We start from the raw sequence: 15,916 nt of genomic DNA on the forward strand, positions 1-15,916 counted from the left end.
AGAAATACAGAGGAAAAACTTAGCTGGCTTACAAAGGCAACACCAAGTCTCCACTGTACTATCTACCCTGAAGGAGCTTGGGCCAAGCTGAAAAGGTATGATGGGGAAGTTTTGTGGATACTTATAAGAATTATTTACTTTTTTAAAAAAGAGAGGGGAAAACAAAAGGAGTAAATATCTATAGTGAAAAAAAAAGAAAGAATTTGAAAAACAGAGGAAGTTAGTTAAATCCGTACAAACAGTTAAAACGTGGCCTTAGGAGAAGCAACACAGACCAGAGGTATGTCAAGCTGGGGCACAACAAGATAAACTCAAGGGAAACCAAATGGTTAATAAGACTCAACAGCAAATTACTGGAACTATGTGTGAACTATGTAATTAGCATACTTAAAGATCCACCCTGGAGCAAAGAAAACCTCCTACTAACAAAGCCCCCTCCCCACAGATCTTGCAAGGTAAAAAAATCCCAACAATGTACCTTTAAATGGAAAGACTTGTAAACACCAATGAGAATTAAGTGTGACTAAACGTAATCGTAAGCAATTGTTCCAAGTGTATAGTAAGCTCTGCTGTGTGTTAGTAGGTGTGCTAGCTTTGCAGATGACCACTTAGCACCCATCTTTGCACAGACATGCAATAAACCAGTATCTCGAGGCAGTGTGTGGAGTGGCTCTTGCACACCAGGTGAAGAACCCAGATTTGGGATGATGCCTACAAGTAAATTCCACCCAAGTAAAAAGGGATGCATGAGAGAAGCGGCAAGGGTACTTCTTACTACTTTTTAAGCAGAACTGTGGAACTCATCTCATGGCCCACCTGGAAAGTAGAACTAACAGCTCAGAAGTAAAAGAAGGGGAAAATACAATGGGTCAAGGCCAAGTTAAGAGAAATACTGAGAAGCAAAGACAACCACTTTCCTTTTATGCACTAAAAAAGGAAGGGCCAGGGGCAGGGCAGAAAAGCAGTAATATATTCAGTACCATAAGCTAGAAAATGTTTTTCTTTGTGTAAGAGCCCAGACAAATGTTGTAGCAGAGCTGACAGATACTACCTAGCCAAGATCTGTGGTAGATTTAGATTAGCCTACTTAACGTAATTTTGAAATCACAATCAATAACTGGGTAATAAAAATACATATGCAATTACTTAATATTTGTTCTCTTAGGTGAAGATTAAAAACTACCTACTGTCCCACCCAGCTCCAGTTTGCTTCCTTTACCAGACCACCTCATCCCTCTGTCCCTACCACGTCTCCTAGCACTAAGCACCCCCAGAACCGAGAGCCTGGGAGACTCAGCATTCCATGGGACCAACACCAACACAGGCAAGAGGACATGTTTAAAACAGAAGGGGTGCAGGGCAGTGGGATTAATGCACTAGTACATGTAGTCCCACAAACTTCAGACACTTTCTGCAGCCAAACCAGAATGTCACTTCACCTGGAGAAACATTAGGTCCCTGGGTTAATTACTTTTTAAACATCTTACGCTTACGTTAAACTAACTGTCTTTCTGATTAGCTTCCCAAATTTAGATTTAGACACAAATACAATGACCTAAGAAAAAGTGCCTGTAAAAGTGATATTGAGTTTGTGGGCATAAATGGTTAAGTAAAAACATAACAGAAGTGTTCTGTAGCAGATGGGAGAAAAAGACCTAGATCTGCACGTTAGTGATGTTGAGCTTGCTCCACCAGCTACATATCTGTAGGCAAGAAGATAGGAGACAACAGCAGAAGAAACTAGTTTGGACAGACAGAACAAGATGTGAAGAAAAGGCACTGCTCTACCAGATACTAGCCTAAGATGGTGATTGAATAAAAACAGAATTTCCCTTCAAAGAATTAAGCTCAACAGTTATATTCATGATAAACTTACACCATGTTTTGGTCATACATCTCACTATACTCAATTTTAACAAGACAATAGCTAATTCTAACAATGTACAACAATAGAATATATAAGTCCCAAGATGACAAAATTGTATTTTACCTTTTAAAACACAATCATACTCACTCATCATGATCCCTTTGTTGATAATGAAATAATTACTCATGTCCTGCAACCAAGATCAGCAGCTATGACAGTTTCTTGGGCAGGATTTTTTTTTTTTAAAAAAAAAACAAACAGAGACAATCCCCAAAGTAAACTGTCTTCCTCCCTGAAATATGTTTTTAGATTTAAATGAACGAAAAATTACACTATACTCTACTGTCAAATAGAAGACAAAAAAGATTCATGGTTCTCAGAAGCACCTAACAACACTAGGAAACAGAGATGTATCTTGACTCTGCTCAAGAGAAATACTGATGACATTCTCTATAAAGTCAACTGGCCAAATAAAAAAACCAAACCAAACCAGTAAGCGCCATCACTTAGTTACAGTTAATTTCCTTGCTAACTTGGTAATACTGCTACTGGACTTAGTAAATGCTCGTAAGAGCTAGGATTAATTTTTGTTTGAGCCAATAAAGAATCGAGTAAGATTCCTGAGAGACTTCCATGGTGCACGCTACAATAAACACAATGAATTAAAGACAATCACCAATGGCTACTTACAGCTAATAATTTATCACCTAAACAACCATCTATCTTACTATCACTGCACATCAGCATCCCCAGTGCTCCAATAAATAACACTGGACAGTTTATCCAAAAAACTCATCTTTTGTGTTAGGTTCTTCCATGGAATTTGTTTTCCAAATTGCTTGCAAACTCATTCCTAGGTATACTTACTTTGTAAGTAAACTATCTTCTAAATCATAATGTTTCAGGAGGGTCACTATTAATAGAGACCTCTAAAGTAATAACTAAAAAGGTCCCTCTTTTACAATGCAATGTTAAAGATATGGGTAATACACAAAGCATTCAAGACAGCAGCACTGAACATAGAGCATTAAAACTACCCATTAACTATTAGATCACAATAAAAATGAACACATTAATTACCATGGGCAAGTTCAGTCACATGGTTGACAACACCATTTACTTCAGAGTTTTGTTCCATGGACACACAGCTTTGTGTGGACAGTCCATCTTCTCCATGCTCAATCATCACTGCTTCAACATCAGCCTCGGCGTTCACAGATACATAGTCTATAAGCATACACAGAAAGAGAAACAGGTGCGTATCAGATGACAACTGTATTGCCTGTATCACATTTAGCATTACCTGAATGGTACCACAGGCTAATTTAAAACCAGTTGCATTTTAGCATCTAAATGCAAAGCCACTTTTAAACACAGGCATTGAGGTTTTAACATGCACTAAGAAGGGAACCAGCTTTCTATTGCTTAGTTGGCAAGACTCCTGGAACTATTTGGTACCCAGCTCTTCCTACAGTGTCCAGCTTCAACAGGAACAGTTATAAGCCAATAACAAGGACTTCTGAGAACTCCATTATTTATATTCAAGCATATGACAAGACATATTAAATTTATTTTGAAATTTAAATAGAAAATGCTTAATACACCTGAAACAAATCAGTCTACAAATCCTGAATACGTATTTGATATTCAGATCAAACCGAACCTTGGCTCCCAACAAGATACTGTACAGATACACTCAATGGCAAATCTCCAGTATAATTTTTTTTCCAATTAAACATACTGCATCAAGTGTCCTGGTTTCAGAATAACAGTATTATAGCTATTATTGCTAGATCTGATGTTGGGGGAGGGGAGCAGAATTCATTATTGATGAAACAAATTAATGGAAGGAACCATACCATTAAGCACTAAGTTAGGAAATAAAATTTAAATTCAGCCAGCACACATGTATAATAACACACTAACTATATGAACACATGCCCTATTTTCCACAGGATCTCTACCCTGTTCAGTGCACAGGATGGACTGAGCTTTGGGAATGAATCAGGGCTGTACAAACGTTACAGTGGTCTGGTTCTTCACACTTACGCAAACAATTCACTCCAAATCCTGCTCTCTTGCCTCTGTTCAGATTTCTCAAGGGACCAAAAGGTGAGAAAGAAGCTGAATTCAATAGGTTATAAAGTTCTCCCTCTGGTCAGTACTTCCACCTAATTCAGAAGAAACAATACAGCAGAGTCTGGATTTGGCTGTCAGCAGATTAGGAAAGACTTCACAAAACTGAGGGTCTGTTCAGAAACACTCATCAATTGCCACGCAGTTAACAGCTATGTTTATAGCAGTAAACGAAGCCAAGAAGCTAGCTGGGGCATAGTTGCCCTGCAAAAAGTTTAGCTTAGTGGACACAAACTGGGATTAGCTGCTTATGGTAGAAGTCAGAGAACAGTTCTTGCCCAGTTTTAATTAGCTGTAGAGAAATGAACAACAGGAGTACTCATGAACTTAATTCAGGCACAACTTTTATCAAAACACATCAGTGATGTTCGCTAACAAGTTCACTGCAGGCTAATGAGTTATTTGCATGTGTTGAATTATTTAACTGCCTCACAGGCACCTTTTTTTTTTTTTTTTTGACAATTATTCATTATTCTACCTACTTTGGGAGAGAGTTAACTGAGTCAGGAAAAGTGCATCTGCAACAAAGCAGGTGGGAGGAGAATCCTCTCTGCCAATTTCCCCAAACAGTATGCCAGGCTACTGCATGGCAGTGACAAATGCCCTACTTACAGGTGGGCCTCCGCTGCCCTGCAATCACCTTTCTATCCCTAACTAGAGGAAGTTGTACATTACCTGCACAACCCTACAATGCACAGAATTCACCTGTAGATCCATAGTCTTTGCCACAAATCTCATGCCTCACTTTGGCCTACGGGAAATAAGGCTGGCAAATCAAGCCTACCCGACCAGCAAATATGTCACTCAAATCTACAGCAGATAGAAAAAGAGGTGTATAGAAGGGGGGAAATTATGTGGAACCAGCAATGTAGCAAAGACAAACCAGCTCCATCTGGATTAGGGGAAGGCCAGTCTGATCAGAGATCAGGAAAGTTTCTATGGCTAGTTGATACTGAAAGCAAAGCTCAGTCTCTCATAACCTCTACCACCCTCCCTTAAGTAAGTTCCAAAATGTGAGTTTCAGTGCAGTGGACTCTGGGCAGAAAGTGTTTCCAAAGTCTGTAGCTAAAGCAGCTCACAAGTGGAGGGAGGATACACATAAACTAACAGGCAAATACACAAAGGGAAAACACCTCACTTCCAAAAAACATCTAATTAAACACACTTCTACAGTGATGTAGAGGCAATGCAACAACAAGCACTAGCCCCTAAAAACTTTTAACCTGAGAAGGTGCCCAGGATCCTCCTCACCCCCAGGGCTTTTAACTTCCATCACCCGTTACTGAACATGGCTGCTCTCATACACGGAAAGGGAATTATTCCCTCTCAGAATGGCACGCTTACCTGACAATAATCTAAATTAGAAAACATTACCAAATTAATTTCCTTCTCAGACTCAATGCATGCTCTGGGTTATTCAGTATAGACTATGAATTATTTTCAGTAAGGCAGGAGGATATGCTCTAATTTAAAGTAGAGGTTCACAGAAAAAATGCATTGTACAGAAATACGGTTGTAGACAGAGCAGTAATATGAAATGGCCAAATTAGAAAGCCACAATTGGAGGCGCTCTTTTTAACTGAAAAGCTGTTTATGTTCTCTGTTTAGAATTCTTTCACCAGGAGCTCTTCTTTGCTTCTGCTCAAAATCACCAGGTAGGCAGGTATTTGTAGAAACTTAAAAGGCACTTACTAAGCCCAGCTTTCACAACGATTTACATGCTAAAACGTCCAACTGCATGTCTAACCCCGCATCAGAAGCTACATTACTGTATTGTTACAGCTTTTTAAGCAGAAAAGTAAAACCACAGCAGGGGGAAGACAAGGGACAACACACATGAAAAGACCACCAAAATAATTTGAAGATGGTAAGATGTTGATACTAAACATCAAGAAATACTAAAACCAAGCAAGCAAAAAAAAAAAACCCACAAAAAAAAACCCAAACCAAACAAACTCTTTCAAAGCCAGAGTTAAAAAGACAAACATAAAAGTCAAAAAACCTCTGTAACAACTAACTACAAGTTACATACCAAGGCAAATCAAGCAAAGCAAACCCACCCAAACAAAATAAAAGATACATAATGGAAGATGTATCTTCTAAGGTAAGACCTGGGTTTAAACAAAGTCACAAAAGGAGAGCTAGCTAGCATTAACTCGGACCACAACTAGATCCTGCTCTATTTATGGCTTGACACTTAATGCTAACACACACACAAGAAGGAACTAACACAAGAGAGAGCACAGAGACACCAGCCTTTCAGAAGTGGTATCATTCGACTCTTGCTTCAAGTAATCATTTGCCTATTAACTCAGTCTCACTGCAGACATAACAGTTTTAAGCACATTTCTGCATACTATGATAATGAAAGCTATGAGCACAGGAATACAATCAGATCTGATACATCAGTTAAAGTCTGAAGACAAGCTGACATTATTTTTCTTTCCCCAAGTAGGTTGCTAATTGAATACACCACATGTACAGAATACTGACTTGCACAGAATCAGACACTACCTGGTGCTCTCGCTTACTGTGGAAACAAATGTAGGTAACCATGAGGTTTGGGATGGTAAAGGCAGGCAGATGAGAGCACTGAAAGCACCAAGTAGCACAAAACCTATCCCAAACTCTACTACAGAATTCCTGGGGTCTGCTAGCAAAATCACTAAACACTGGATTTCTGTGAAAAGTTTGTTCTTCATTTTTTAGGAGTTCAGTTAGACACACTATGTATTTCTGCAAATATGATCTCAATACTCCCATGTGCAACAGACAGCCATAGAAGCTATGTGTAAGATGAAGTAGATTTTATAAAGATGCTTAAATACTGCACTCAGAAAAACCGGGCACCATCCACCAAAAGTTGCATCTTTGAATTTAGCATACTTCTGATAATTTTGTCCTTAATCTAGACAAGTTGTCACATAAAGATACCAGAACACTCTACCAGAGATAAAATGCTTGTCAACAGTCTCTGAACACTGAAACAATAGCTAATTGAGAAGACTGTAGTCAGAATCTGCATGACTTAAATTTGCAACAGATTAAGACAATGGGATCATATATTGAGCAAATGGAAACCAATTACTATGGTGAGAAGCAGAATAAGAACAAGAATAAAGCCACCAGATTTCCTGTGGCTTTAGCTCTCATATTTGGATTACTGGGATGCTAATAACATCAAAATTCAAGGTAAAACAAGTCTCACAAAGAGGCCCCTTATGTTTAATAAGATTTAAGCTCATATTACACCTTTTGACTGAGGAATATCATTAATGGCACATCTCTTCTATCGCCAAGGAATTCAGAACAGTCTTAGTGTTTGTTAAATTCCTGAGTTATAGACAAAGACAACCAGGAGACCAAAAAATTGAGGGCAAAGGAGAAGGAACAGACACCCAACACGCTACCCTGTACATTTTCTTAATCAGGAGTATATTAGGATTGTTATGCTCCCACCCTCCTACATCTCAATCCTACCCCTTTACTTCGTGCTGACACTTGTGTAACTGCACAGTAAACTGGCTGAAACCTAACCACACCAAAACCGAAAGTACTTTTAGCCAGAAAAGCTCCTTGAACCACGAAGTCACACAAGGAAATCAGGCATCTGAGCAAGAGACAACTGGAACCTCTGCAGCGGGTAGAGGTCTGTGACAGCAATGACAAGCTCAATGAGCTTAAACACATGTGAGACTGTATAAACAATACCTACCCCTTTGAAGGCCAAGGTGAAACAGGTAACTGACAGGAGTGACTGTTTCGATCCTAAGTAAATGAAGCTCATATACCTCTAAGGCACAGAAGCTGCACTATGCATTGCCTTCGAACGGAAAGGTCGCTGGGTCAGGCACGGCACTGCAGGCGCATTACTCAGCTCTGCCCGTACCCAGGTTCTGCATCTGAGTAACAGCAGCACCCGAGGACCCGCCGGGAGCCAGGCCGCCGTTCCACAGCAAAGTCTCCCCAACATCCCCCGCTACGCTCACTCACCCTTTGAAAACTAAGGAAAGCGAAAGCTTTCCCCCACCGCACGCAGCGCAGCTGCCGCTGCCACCCTCTGGCCCTGCGCCGTGAGGTAATCGAGCCGTGGCAAGGCCGCGTTACCAGCTCCGAGCAGCCACTTCCCTCAGAGTCCCGCTTCCAGCCCGGCCGAGCCCCTGCCCTTGGCTCGGCTGCGCAAGGAGCGACGCTGCCGGGGCGCCCCGACAATGCGCGTCCCCAGGCAGCGCCGCGGACAACCCGGGAGCCCGCCGGAGCACGTACGCCCCGCCGGGAGCGCCCGGTGGGGAGAGCAGCGCCCCTGCCCGCCCGCCGGCCCTGCCCGCCCGCGGAAATCGTTACCGCTGCCAGCCCCGCCGCCCGCCCGCCAGCCTCGAGCCCCCTCCGCCACTGACGCGGCTGCGACGGGCAGCAGCGACAGCCAATGGCGACGGCCGGCCGCGCCGAAACCGGCGAATAGCGGCGGGCGCGGTGAGCACGGGCTGGCCGGCTCGGCAGAGCGCTGGGGCTGCTGCGGGCGAGGGGGGCGCGTTCTCCGCGCTCCGGCGGCTCCCCGCGTCCCTGCCCTCCCTCGGGGGGCGGCGTGGCGGGCGCGGCCGGCAGCCTTACCCTCGGCGGACATGGCGGGCTGCGGCGGCAGGGCGCGGGGTCCTTCGCGGGCGGGCAGGGCGGCGGAGCGGGCCGGGGCTCCGGCATAGGCAGGTGTGGCCGGAATGCGGCGTTGGAAACGGAAGCGGCTTCTCCGACGTGAGCAACAAACTGTTTCGCGGCAGTGCGGCTGCGCGCGGGGCGCGCCTGGCGAACGGGAGCCGGGGGGGCGGAGGCGGTGCCGCCCCCTCCCCGAGGCGCCGGGACGCCGCATCGGCCGCGGCCGCCGGGGTGCCGTGCCGGGCGCCGGCTCTCGCATCGCAGGCGGTGCCTCGGCTGTCGCTGCGCGCCCTCGGTGCCGCGGTTTGGTGCCTGCCGCGCTCCCTGCTAGCCGAGGCCTGGCAGAGGGCGGCGAGCTCGGCTTCGTGCTAGGCGGCTTCGTCCCCAGGAGGAGGGACGGCTGCGCAGCTGCCGCCGAGCCTCTGGGACGGCAAAGCCGGGGGTACCTTCAGGCCCGGGCTCTGCCGTTCGCAGAGTGCAGCCTCCCGTGCGCGCCACCCGTGGGCCCGGGTTTGGTGTGCAATGATGGCTGCTTACCTTGCACACTGCGGGGAGCCAAGGTTTGGCCTTGGCTCTTCGCAAACCCCTCGAAATGGGAGAAACGCAGCTACAGAAGGGTGGTGACAGCTGCAGAAGGTTGTCCTCACGGAACTGTACAAAATCAGGCGTCAGGGCCCCAGTTCATACAGAAATGCTATGGGCCTTCTGGAGGGACAAAATAATAGAAATTTCAGCCTTATTTAGTGGTGGGTTGACCTTGGCTGGATGCCAGGTGCCCACCAAGCGACTCTCACTCCTCAGCAGTACGGAGGGGAGAACATAAGATGGGGGAAAAACCCAACAACTTCTTGGGTTAATATAAAGGCAGTTTAATGAAGCAACAGAAAAATTGCATGTGTGGAAGTGAAGGAAAACAAAAGATGTTATACTTCCCATCAGTAATCAGTGTTCAGCCACTTGAGTGTTAGTGCGTAGCGCTTGCTCCAGAAGGCAAATGTCATAAATAACAAAAGCCTCCCCCCCACACACACCCCTTTCTCTTAGCTTTTATATCTGAGCGGGTACCGTGTGGTATGGAATATCCCATTGCTCACTTTGGGTCAGCTGTCCATAGCTGTGTCCCTCCAAGCCCTTGCCCACCCCCAGCCTGCTGGTGAGGGGGGAAGGTTGGAGACACAGCCCTGGTGCCGTGCAAGCACCGCCCAGCAGCAGCCAAACCCCTGGTGTGTTATCAGCACCTTCCTAGCTACCAATGCAAGCACAGCACTGAGGGATGCTACAGGGCTCAGCTAGACCCAATACACCTACCTTTACTAATAATGTTGTGCTTTTTGCCCTGCCTCTACCTTCTTTGTCTCTGTGTGCCAACCCCCTTTTTTTTTTAATTTGGGGTTGGGGATAGGTGGGTCAGCAGGGCCAGTTTGCCCTGCCCAGATATCCTCTGGGTGTGCTCACATTCCCCTCTGGAGGCACAGGGACCTCTGTGGGGCAAGTATGTTTGGGGAGGGATTGGAAGAAGATCTAGGATAGTGATGGGACCTGATCTGCTCATGGCCTGGGGCAACAAATTGCTGTATGACAGCCTGCCAGGACCAAAGTGCTGTTCAGCAGCACCACGGAGATACTAAAGCAAGGCAACAGAAGGGCAATCCTTGCAGGTCCAGCCAAGAGCCCTACCAGGAGGTAAAAGAGATGTCTGGGAAGTGCTGTGCAAGGAGACACGTTCCTATCCGGTTGTGTCTTTTATGGCAAAACCTAATATTCCCCTGATAAAAACCAGTCTGCACACATACAAAGGAGAAAGGAGAGACAATGGCAAGGGGAGTCAAATTCATACCTTGTCCCAGGTAGTCCCAGGCCCACCCCAGAGGTAATCAGCCCATCAGAGGCTCATTTCCACGTGTTTAACGAGGGCAGTGGCACAAAGGCTGAAGGGAACCTAAATTAAGGACTCAAAGGAGCAAACACCCTGTCCGGGCCCCTCCCAGTGCTGTTCCAGCAGTCTCATGCCCAGCTTCTTGTCCTGGTGTGAGACCCATCAAATGAGCCAACACTAGAGCACCTTTTGGACTGAGGGGAGGTTGTTCGTACGCCTGGGGGTATGGGGCATATTATGGGGGAGGAGCAGTTCAGGATTGCACAGGATTTACATTAGAGATGTTTAAGGGAAGGAACTGAAAGCAGAGAAACGGGTGGATTAAGGTGAATTGGAGAGGAATAAGTGTATTGTCATATTAACTTTCTAGCTGTTTTCTGGGATTAGAGTTCTGTGAATGTGTGTATGTATGGCGGTCTGAGTGCAGCAATGGTCAGATCATGGTGTCGGAGGACCCAAGTGCCTGTGGTCAGCATGCAAGCACTAGTGAAGGCCAAGCTGGACTCTCCAGCCAGTAGGTGAAGTGGCTTGGGAGCCATTGGTGTGTCTAAAGGTGAGGCCATAGGGCAGTTGGCTACTGGGGACCAGGGGCGGCCTGGCCAGTTGCTAGAGAGACCATAGGGTCTGGCAGGTCTCAAGGGGTGAGGGGGGGGGGTGCGTGTCTAAGGGCAAGACCAAAGGGTGGTGGTTACTTGGGGATCAGGGTGCCGGGGCCAACACTGGGTCTATGAATAGCTCTGTGTCTCTGAGGATGCAACCGGGGGGGGGTGGGGGGTGGGGGTGAGGGGGCGGGGATGTTGCCTACTGGGGACCAGGGGAGTGCCAGGGGAGTCCCAGCCAGGTCTGGAAGTCTGGGATGGTGGGAGGCTGCAATGGTCTGTACCAGCAGTCACTGTGGCCTCAGGGACTGCTATGTGCCAGCAACTGGGCAGGCTGGGATCCAGGGCCAGCTACTGGACAGACTGAGTCAATGCTGCCTTTATCACTTTCTGATCTTTAGCAAGTTTTAAAAGCCTTTTCTCTCTCTGACATAGATAGCAAGGTGGAAGACCAGCATCCACAAGCCCCATCTAGAACTGAATCTGTGCAGTACATCTAGTTTCTTGCACAAGTGTCTTCACCAAAAGATATCAGAATTTTCTGATGCTTTCCAGTTAAAGCAGTGGCCTGAAATAACATGGAGTAAAACAAAGAATTTCACTTTCCCATAAAGCTTGAGAAGATGGGAGAATGCCTGAGTAATAGGGAGCCCAGCCAACAATGCTGTATTCAAAATTAGCTTTTATCTTCCCTTTATTTTTTTCTGCAGAAACAGAGGAACTTTTTTATGATAGGGCAATGTTTTGTATGGATGTAAGGAAGCAGTCCCTGAAAAGAATTATTTGGGTACAGGTAGGTCCTGGGAGGCCACAGAAGTTGAATGGGGTACTCGGACACAGACTAAGAAGTGAAGCACCAGAACAAGGAATAGGGGGTACTGCTGAGAGTGGAAAGGAAACACTCGGGGCAAGGATAAAGATATGTTCGGTTTGAAAGGAAACAGATATTTCCATAGTCTTGTGGGGCAGTGGTATTTGGAGGATCTAGGGGAAGAAAGATAAAGTAGTGCTAAGAGGAGTACAGTCATTAGGAAGGGAAGCTAATTTAAAAGGAATGATCTGATACAGTAGAGGCCAACTCTGTTCTGAGTTACAGTGTGCTGTTTTAGAAAGTTTTGTCTTGAAGATATAAAGTGGTAGGCATTCCTCTATATGTCTACAGATGCTGTTTCAGTGGCTTACTAATCATCTAGAAGGCAGGATGGATTTGAAAAGAAAACTGAAGGGAGATAGGCAGGAGGTTATTATAGGGAAAAGAGCCAGCTAATAATGCATTTGAATGCAGAATCATATTTTCAAAAGGAGTGAGAAGCCCTGCTTTACATGTGATTTCTTTTTCTTTGATAAGTTTCCATAGGAAATTTCCTGAAATTAATTTGTTGGCCATCTTTCCCCATACTCATGGTTGTTCGATCCATCCAATAAAATAAAAATGTCACTTTACCTACTTTATCTGTTTCTGTAATATCTTAATTTCAGGTTTGAAACTTGGTATTTTGTAGAGTTGGACATTTCAAATGACAAGTGAAGTTGTGGATTAACTCCAGTTACATACCAGTCTTCATAAATACCAAAATTTGTTTTGTGCATTGAGTTAAAAGTAACAGAAATTACAGCCTAAATTTACATTATCAGGACTTGTTTGATGGTTCAGCTGGCTTGGCAAAATGAAATGCACAGAAATGGATCACAGTATTAGGATAATATGGTTTGGCATCAGTACTTAAGAGGATATGGTCTATAAATCTTTCACTTTACTTTGGGTCAGCTCTTTATTTAAATTATCCACCAAACCCAAGAACACAGCGAAAGTGTGAAGACCAATCTAGAGGATTCATTTTTGAGGCTTTATGATTGTTAAATGGTCATAAACCCATTTGTTTTCATTACCCATAATGAAGAAACTATGTAAGGGGTGTCTGCTGCTGAGCAAACCTTTAATGAATACCAAAAGGAGTTGCTTTTTAAAATGAGAGCATTAAGGATGAACACTAAATACTAGTAATAATATAATAGTCCTGTGCCAGCCTTTTGAATGTATATATAACCTTGACTGCTTAGGAATGGAATGTCACGTTCCTACAGATTTTGAATGACCTTTACTCATAAAAATGTTTTTATCTTACGATTTATTTTTTCAGTTTTGGAGGCTCGCAGTAGAACTAAGCCACCTGACCTAGATTCAGCGTGAGCCGTTAACAGACTGACCAAGCCACAAGTTCAGTCACGTTACTTCATTTTCTCAGTCTCAGTGAAAACCACAGTGTGAATTTCCACAGGAAACTCATGGGGTCATTGCTTATTATGTAGATACAAGTTTTTTCAGTGATATAAAAAGAAAGCAACCTAATGTTAAATCAAAACTATGGCAAAACCATTATTAGAGGGCAAGGCTTCTCTTATTTGTTCAGGTGCCATCAGCAAAAAGGCTTATTTTCGTGTCTCATTAGTACCTCATGGCTAGGTATGGAGAATGTTGCTGTAATACGGATGAACACTCTGAATTAACCTGTGAGTGATCAAGAAATAGCATTTCCTTGGACTTTATTATTATTATTTTGGGGCTGAGGGAACGTTCCTTGCCTCTCTTCTCACCCCAGCTGAAGATGCCAGTGAACTAAAAAGGGAGATGTAGGGGCAGTTGTTTCCTCACAGGAATAGCTTATGACTTGCAGCCTTTTTGTGAAATGGCAATAGTAAGAAGTATTTGTGTCAGAGCTTGATTATCTTCTGTTAAAAAAATAATAATAAAATTGACAGCTACCTATTTAGAGTGAAAGTACATTAAAACTGCTGCTCTTGTCCACGATGCTGTCACTGCCACTGCTGTTTTGCACAGCTTTTTAATTTATCTTCTAAGAAAACACTAAACTTTACTGAGAGTGCTAGCATCTCTTATAGGATAAATTTCTGTAAACATTCAGTGGTTTTCTGATTTTCCAACTCTGTGAAAGTTTAAATGGCAATGCAAGCGAATCTAGTGGGAAAGCCTGTACTTAGCTGCTGATCTGTTGTCTTGGCCTTGAGCCTATGTTGGAGAATACAGGTTCCTTACAAATACATTTCCTCAGTTTTTTCTTTAGGGACTGCAGGTGATATGATTTCCATTCATGAATTTTCCATTCATACTTAAGTAATTAAAGACAGACATCTTCAGTCAGCAGAGCTGGGTAACTTGCAGTCAGGAAATGGGGAGAACCCATTGAAGGTTTCTTACGACCAATAATGTTGGGCTCTAGAGAAGTTTCAGGAGGATGCTAATGTGACAGTAGTTAAAAATAAGAATGGGATGAATAATTAAAAACCTGTCAGCCTGACTTTAATCCCAAGAAACTATTAGAACAGTTAATACACGCTTCTGTCACCAAGTAGAGAATTAAAGGAGGGAAATATAATCAATGCAACCAAAAACAGGTTTATGGAAAACCAAGTCTATCAAGTAAGTGCCCATAGAAGCATGGGTAGGAGTCAGTACTAGGATTGCAGCCAGAACTTGGGGCTGCCCTCTTCCCAGGAAAGATGCTTGCCCCAGGGCCTGGCAAGCTCCTGCATCCAAACAAAGGTGCCAAAACACCTTTCCTTCTCTTGCTCCTTGGTTGTCCAGTTTGGAGAGGTGCTGTCACCTTCTCAGGTACCACCACCCTCACTATCAATGCTCCCTGAATGCCCCTACGCTTTGTGCATATGCCCAGGATGAAGCCTGGATTTTACAAAGATGTACAAAAGTCCCTGACTTCACATATGTTGTGAATAGTTACACTGATATCACTTTGTATATATAAAAAAAGCGCTGCATATATTTTATGTAGTCTAATGCTTAATCTTCTCTTCCACTGACCATGAAAAAATACAGAGGTGTACAGTGGGCAAATTAAAACCAGTTTATGCCTGCCTCTACGGGCTAAGCTTTTCCTGCAGATCTTTCTTACGTGTATTACTGGATTGGGAAAGGCACCCTATACAGTAGGAAATGTTCTACATAATCATTGACTTCTTGTCACGCTGCATACAAAATGTTATGCAAACCAATTCCTGCTTGGAGACTACTCCAAGTAGAAGACCACACCCATCAGGGCAATCATTGCATCTTTGCAAGGCATGACAGCAGATAGCCCAGCAGCGTTCCCCAAAGCCGATCAGCCCCTGTGCATTTCACCATTTTTTTTTCTTCATACATATTTTTACAACACAAAATGCAGTGCTGCAAAGCTACTGATAAAATCACAGCTGAAACCAAATTTTCATGATGCACATCTTCCCCTCCTCTTTTCCTACAGGTATGCAATTTTCAGAGACAAGTGCAGGGGCTATCATTCAAACACTTACCTTCCATGTCCTGACTTATCAACCTCCTGATAACCAAACTTTTCCTTAAAATAAAGTAGCATTGGCAATTCTAAGTTTGCTTTCATGATTTGTGGCCTGTCTTTTGCCCATAGCTTGCTTTATCTGATAAGATGCAATCACTGGATTCTCTGTGCCTTGGGTCTGAAGAGTTGCAGTTTGCTTTGTTTTCCAGATGAAGATGAAGTATCTTTCATCTGTTTTTCATCCTAGCTTCCTTTCTCTTACCTTTTCCTTACCAGTAAAAGACACGGGGCAAATTCAGCATTCTTCATATTCTGGCAAAATTATACTTGTGGGCAAAATTCCACTTAAGGTCAATGACAGTTTGGATACAGATTTCCCCTTACTCAGTTTATAAAAAAAATTGAGTTGAACAGAAAACAAATGGTTTGCAATATGTAACACACCACGACTTACCTTTGGAAATAGCATACTTGTAGT

The 15,916-nt window shown here is 44.0% G+C and overlaps 1 protein-coding gene across 5 annotated transcripts in view; it reads right to left on the reverse strand.

Moving 5' to 3' along the window:
* BEND2 (BEN domain containing 2) overlaps positions 1 to 15,840 on the reverse strand; it is a 40,586-nt gene extending 24,746 nt beyond the window's left edge. The window contains exons 1-3 of one of the 5 annotated variants that reach the window (XM_080377133.1): positions 8,615 to 8,715; positions 3,917 to 4,038; positions 2,948 to 3,094 (exon numbers count right to left, since the gene is read on the reverse strand). In XM_080377133.1, the coding sequence (XP_080233259.1) occupies positions 2,948 to 3,053 (106 nt within the window). In that variant the 5' untranslated portion in view covers positions 3,054 to 3,094; positions 3,917 to 4,038; positions 8,615 to 8,715. Of the gene's footprint in view, positions 1 to 2,947; positions 3,095 to 3,916; positions 4,039 to 7,718; positions 8,588 to 8,614 lie in introns of those variants that run through there. The other 4 variants (XM_080377129.1, XM_080377132.1, XM_080377131.1 and 1 more) reach the window with 4 other exon arrangements.
* Positions 15,841 to 15,916: the final 76 nt, after the last annotated feature.

This window comes from Falco punctatus, assembly GCF_963210335.1.
Source record: "Falco punctatus genome assembly, chromosome: 2".
In the NCBI taxonomy this organism is placed as follows: Eukaryota; Metazoa; Chordata; class Aves; order Falconiformes; family Falconidae; genus Falco; species Falco punctatus.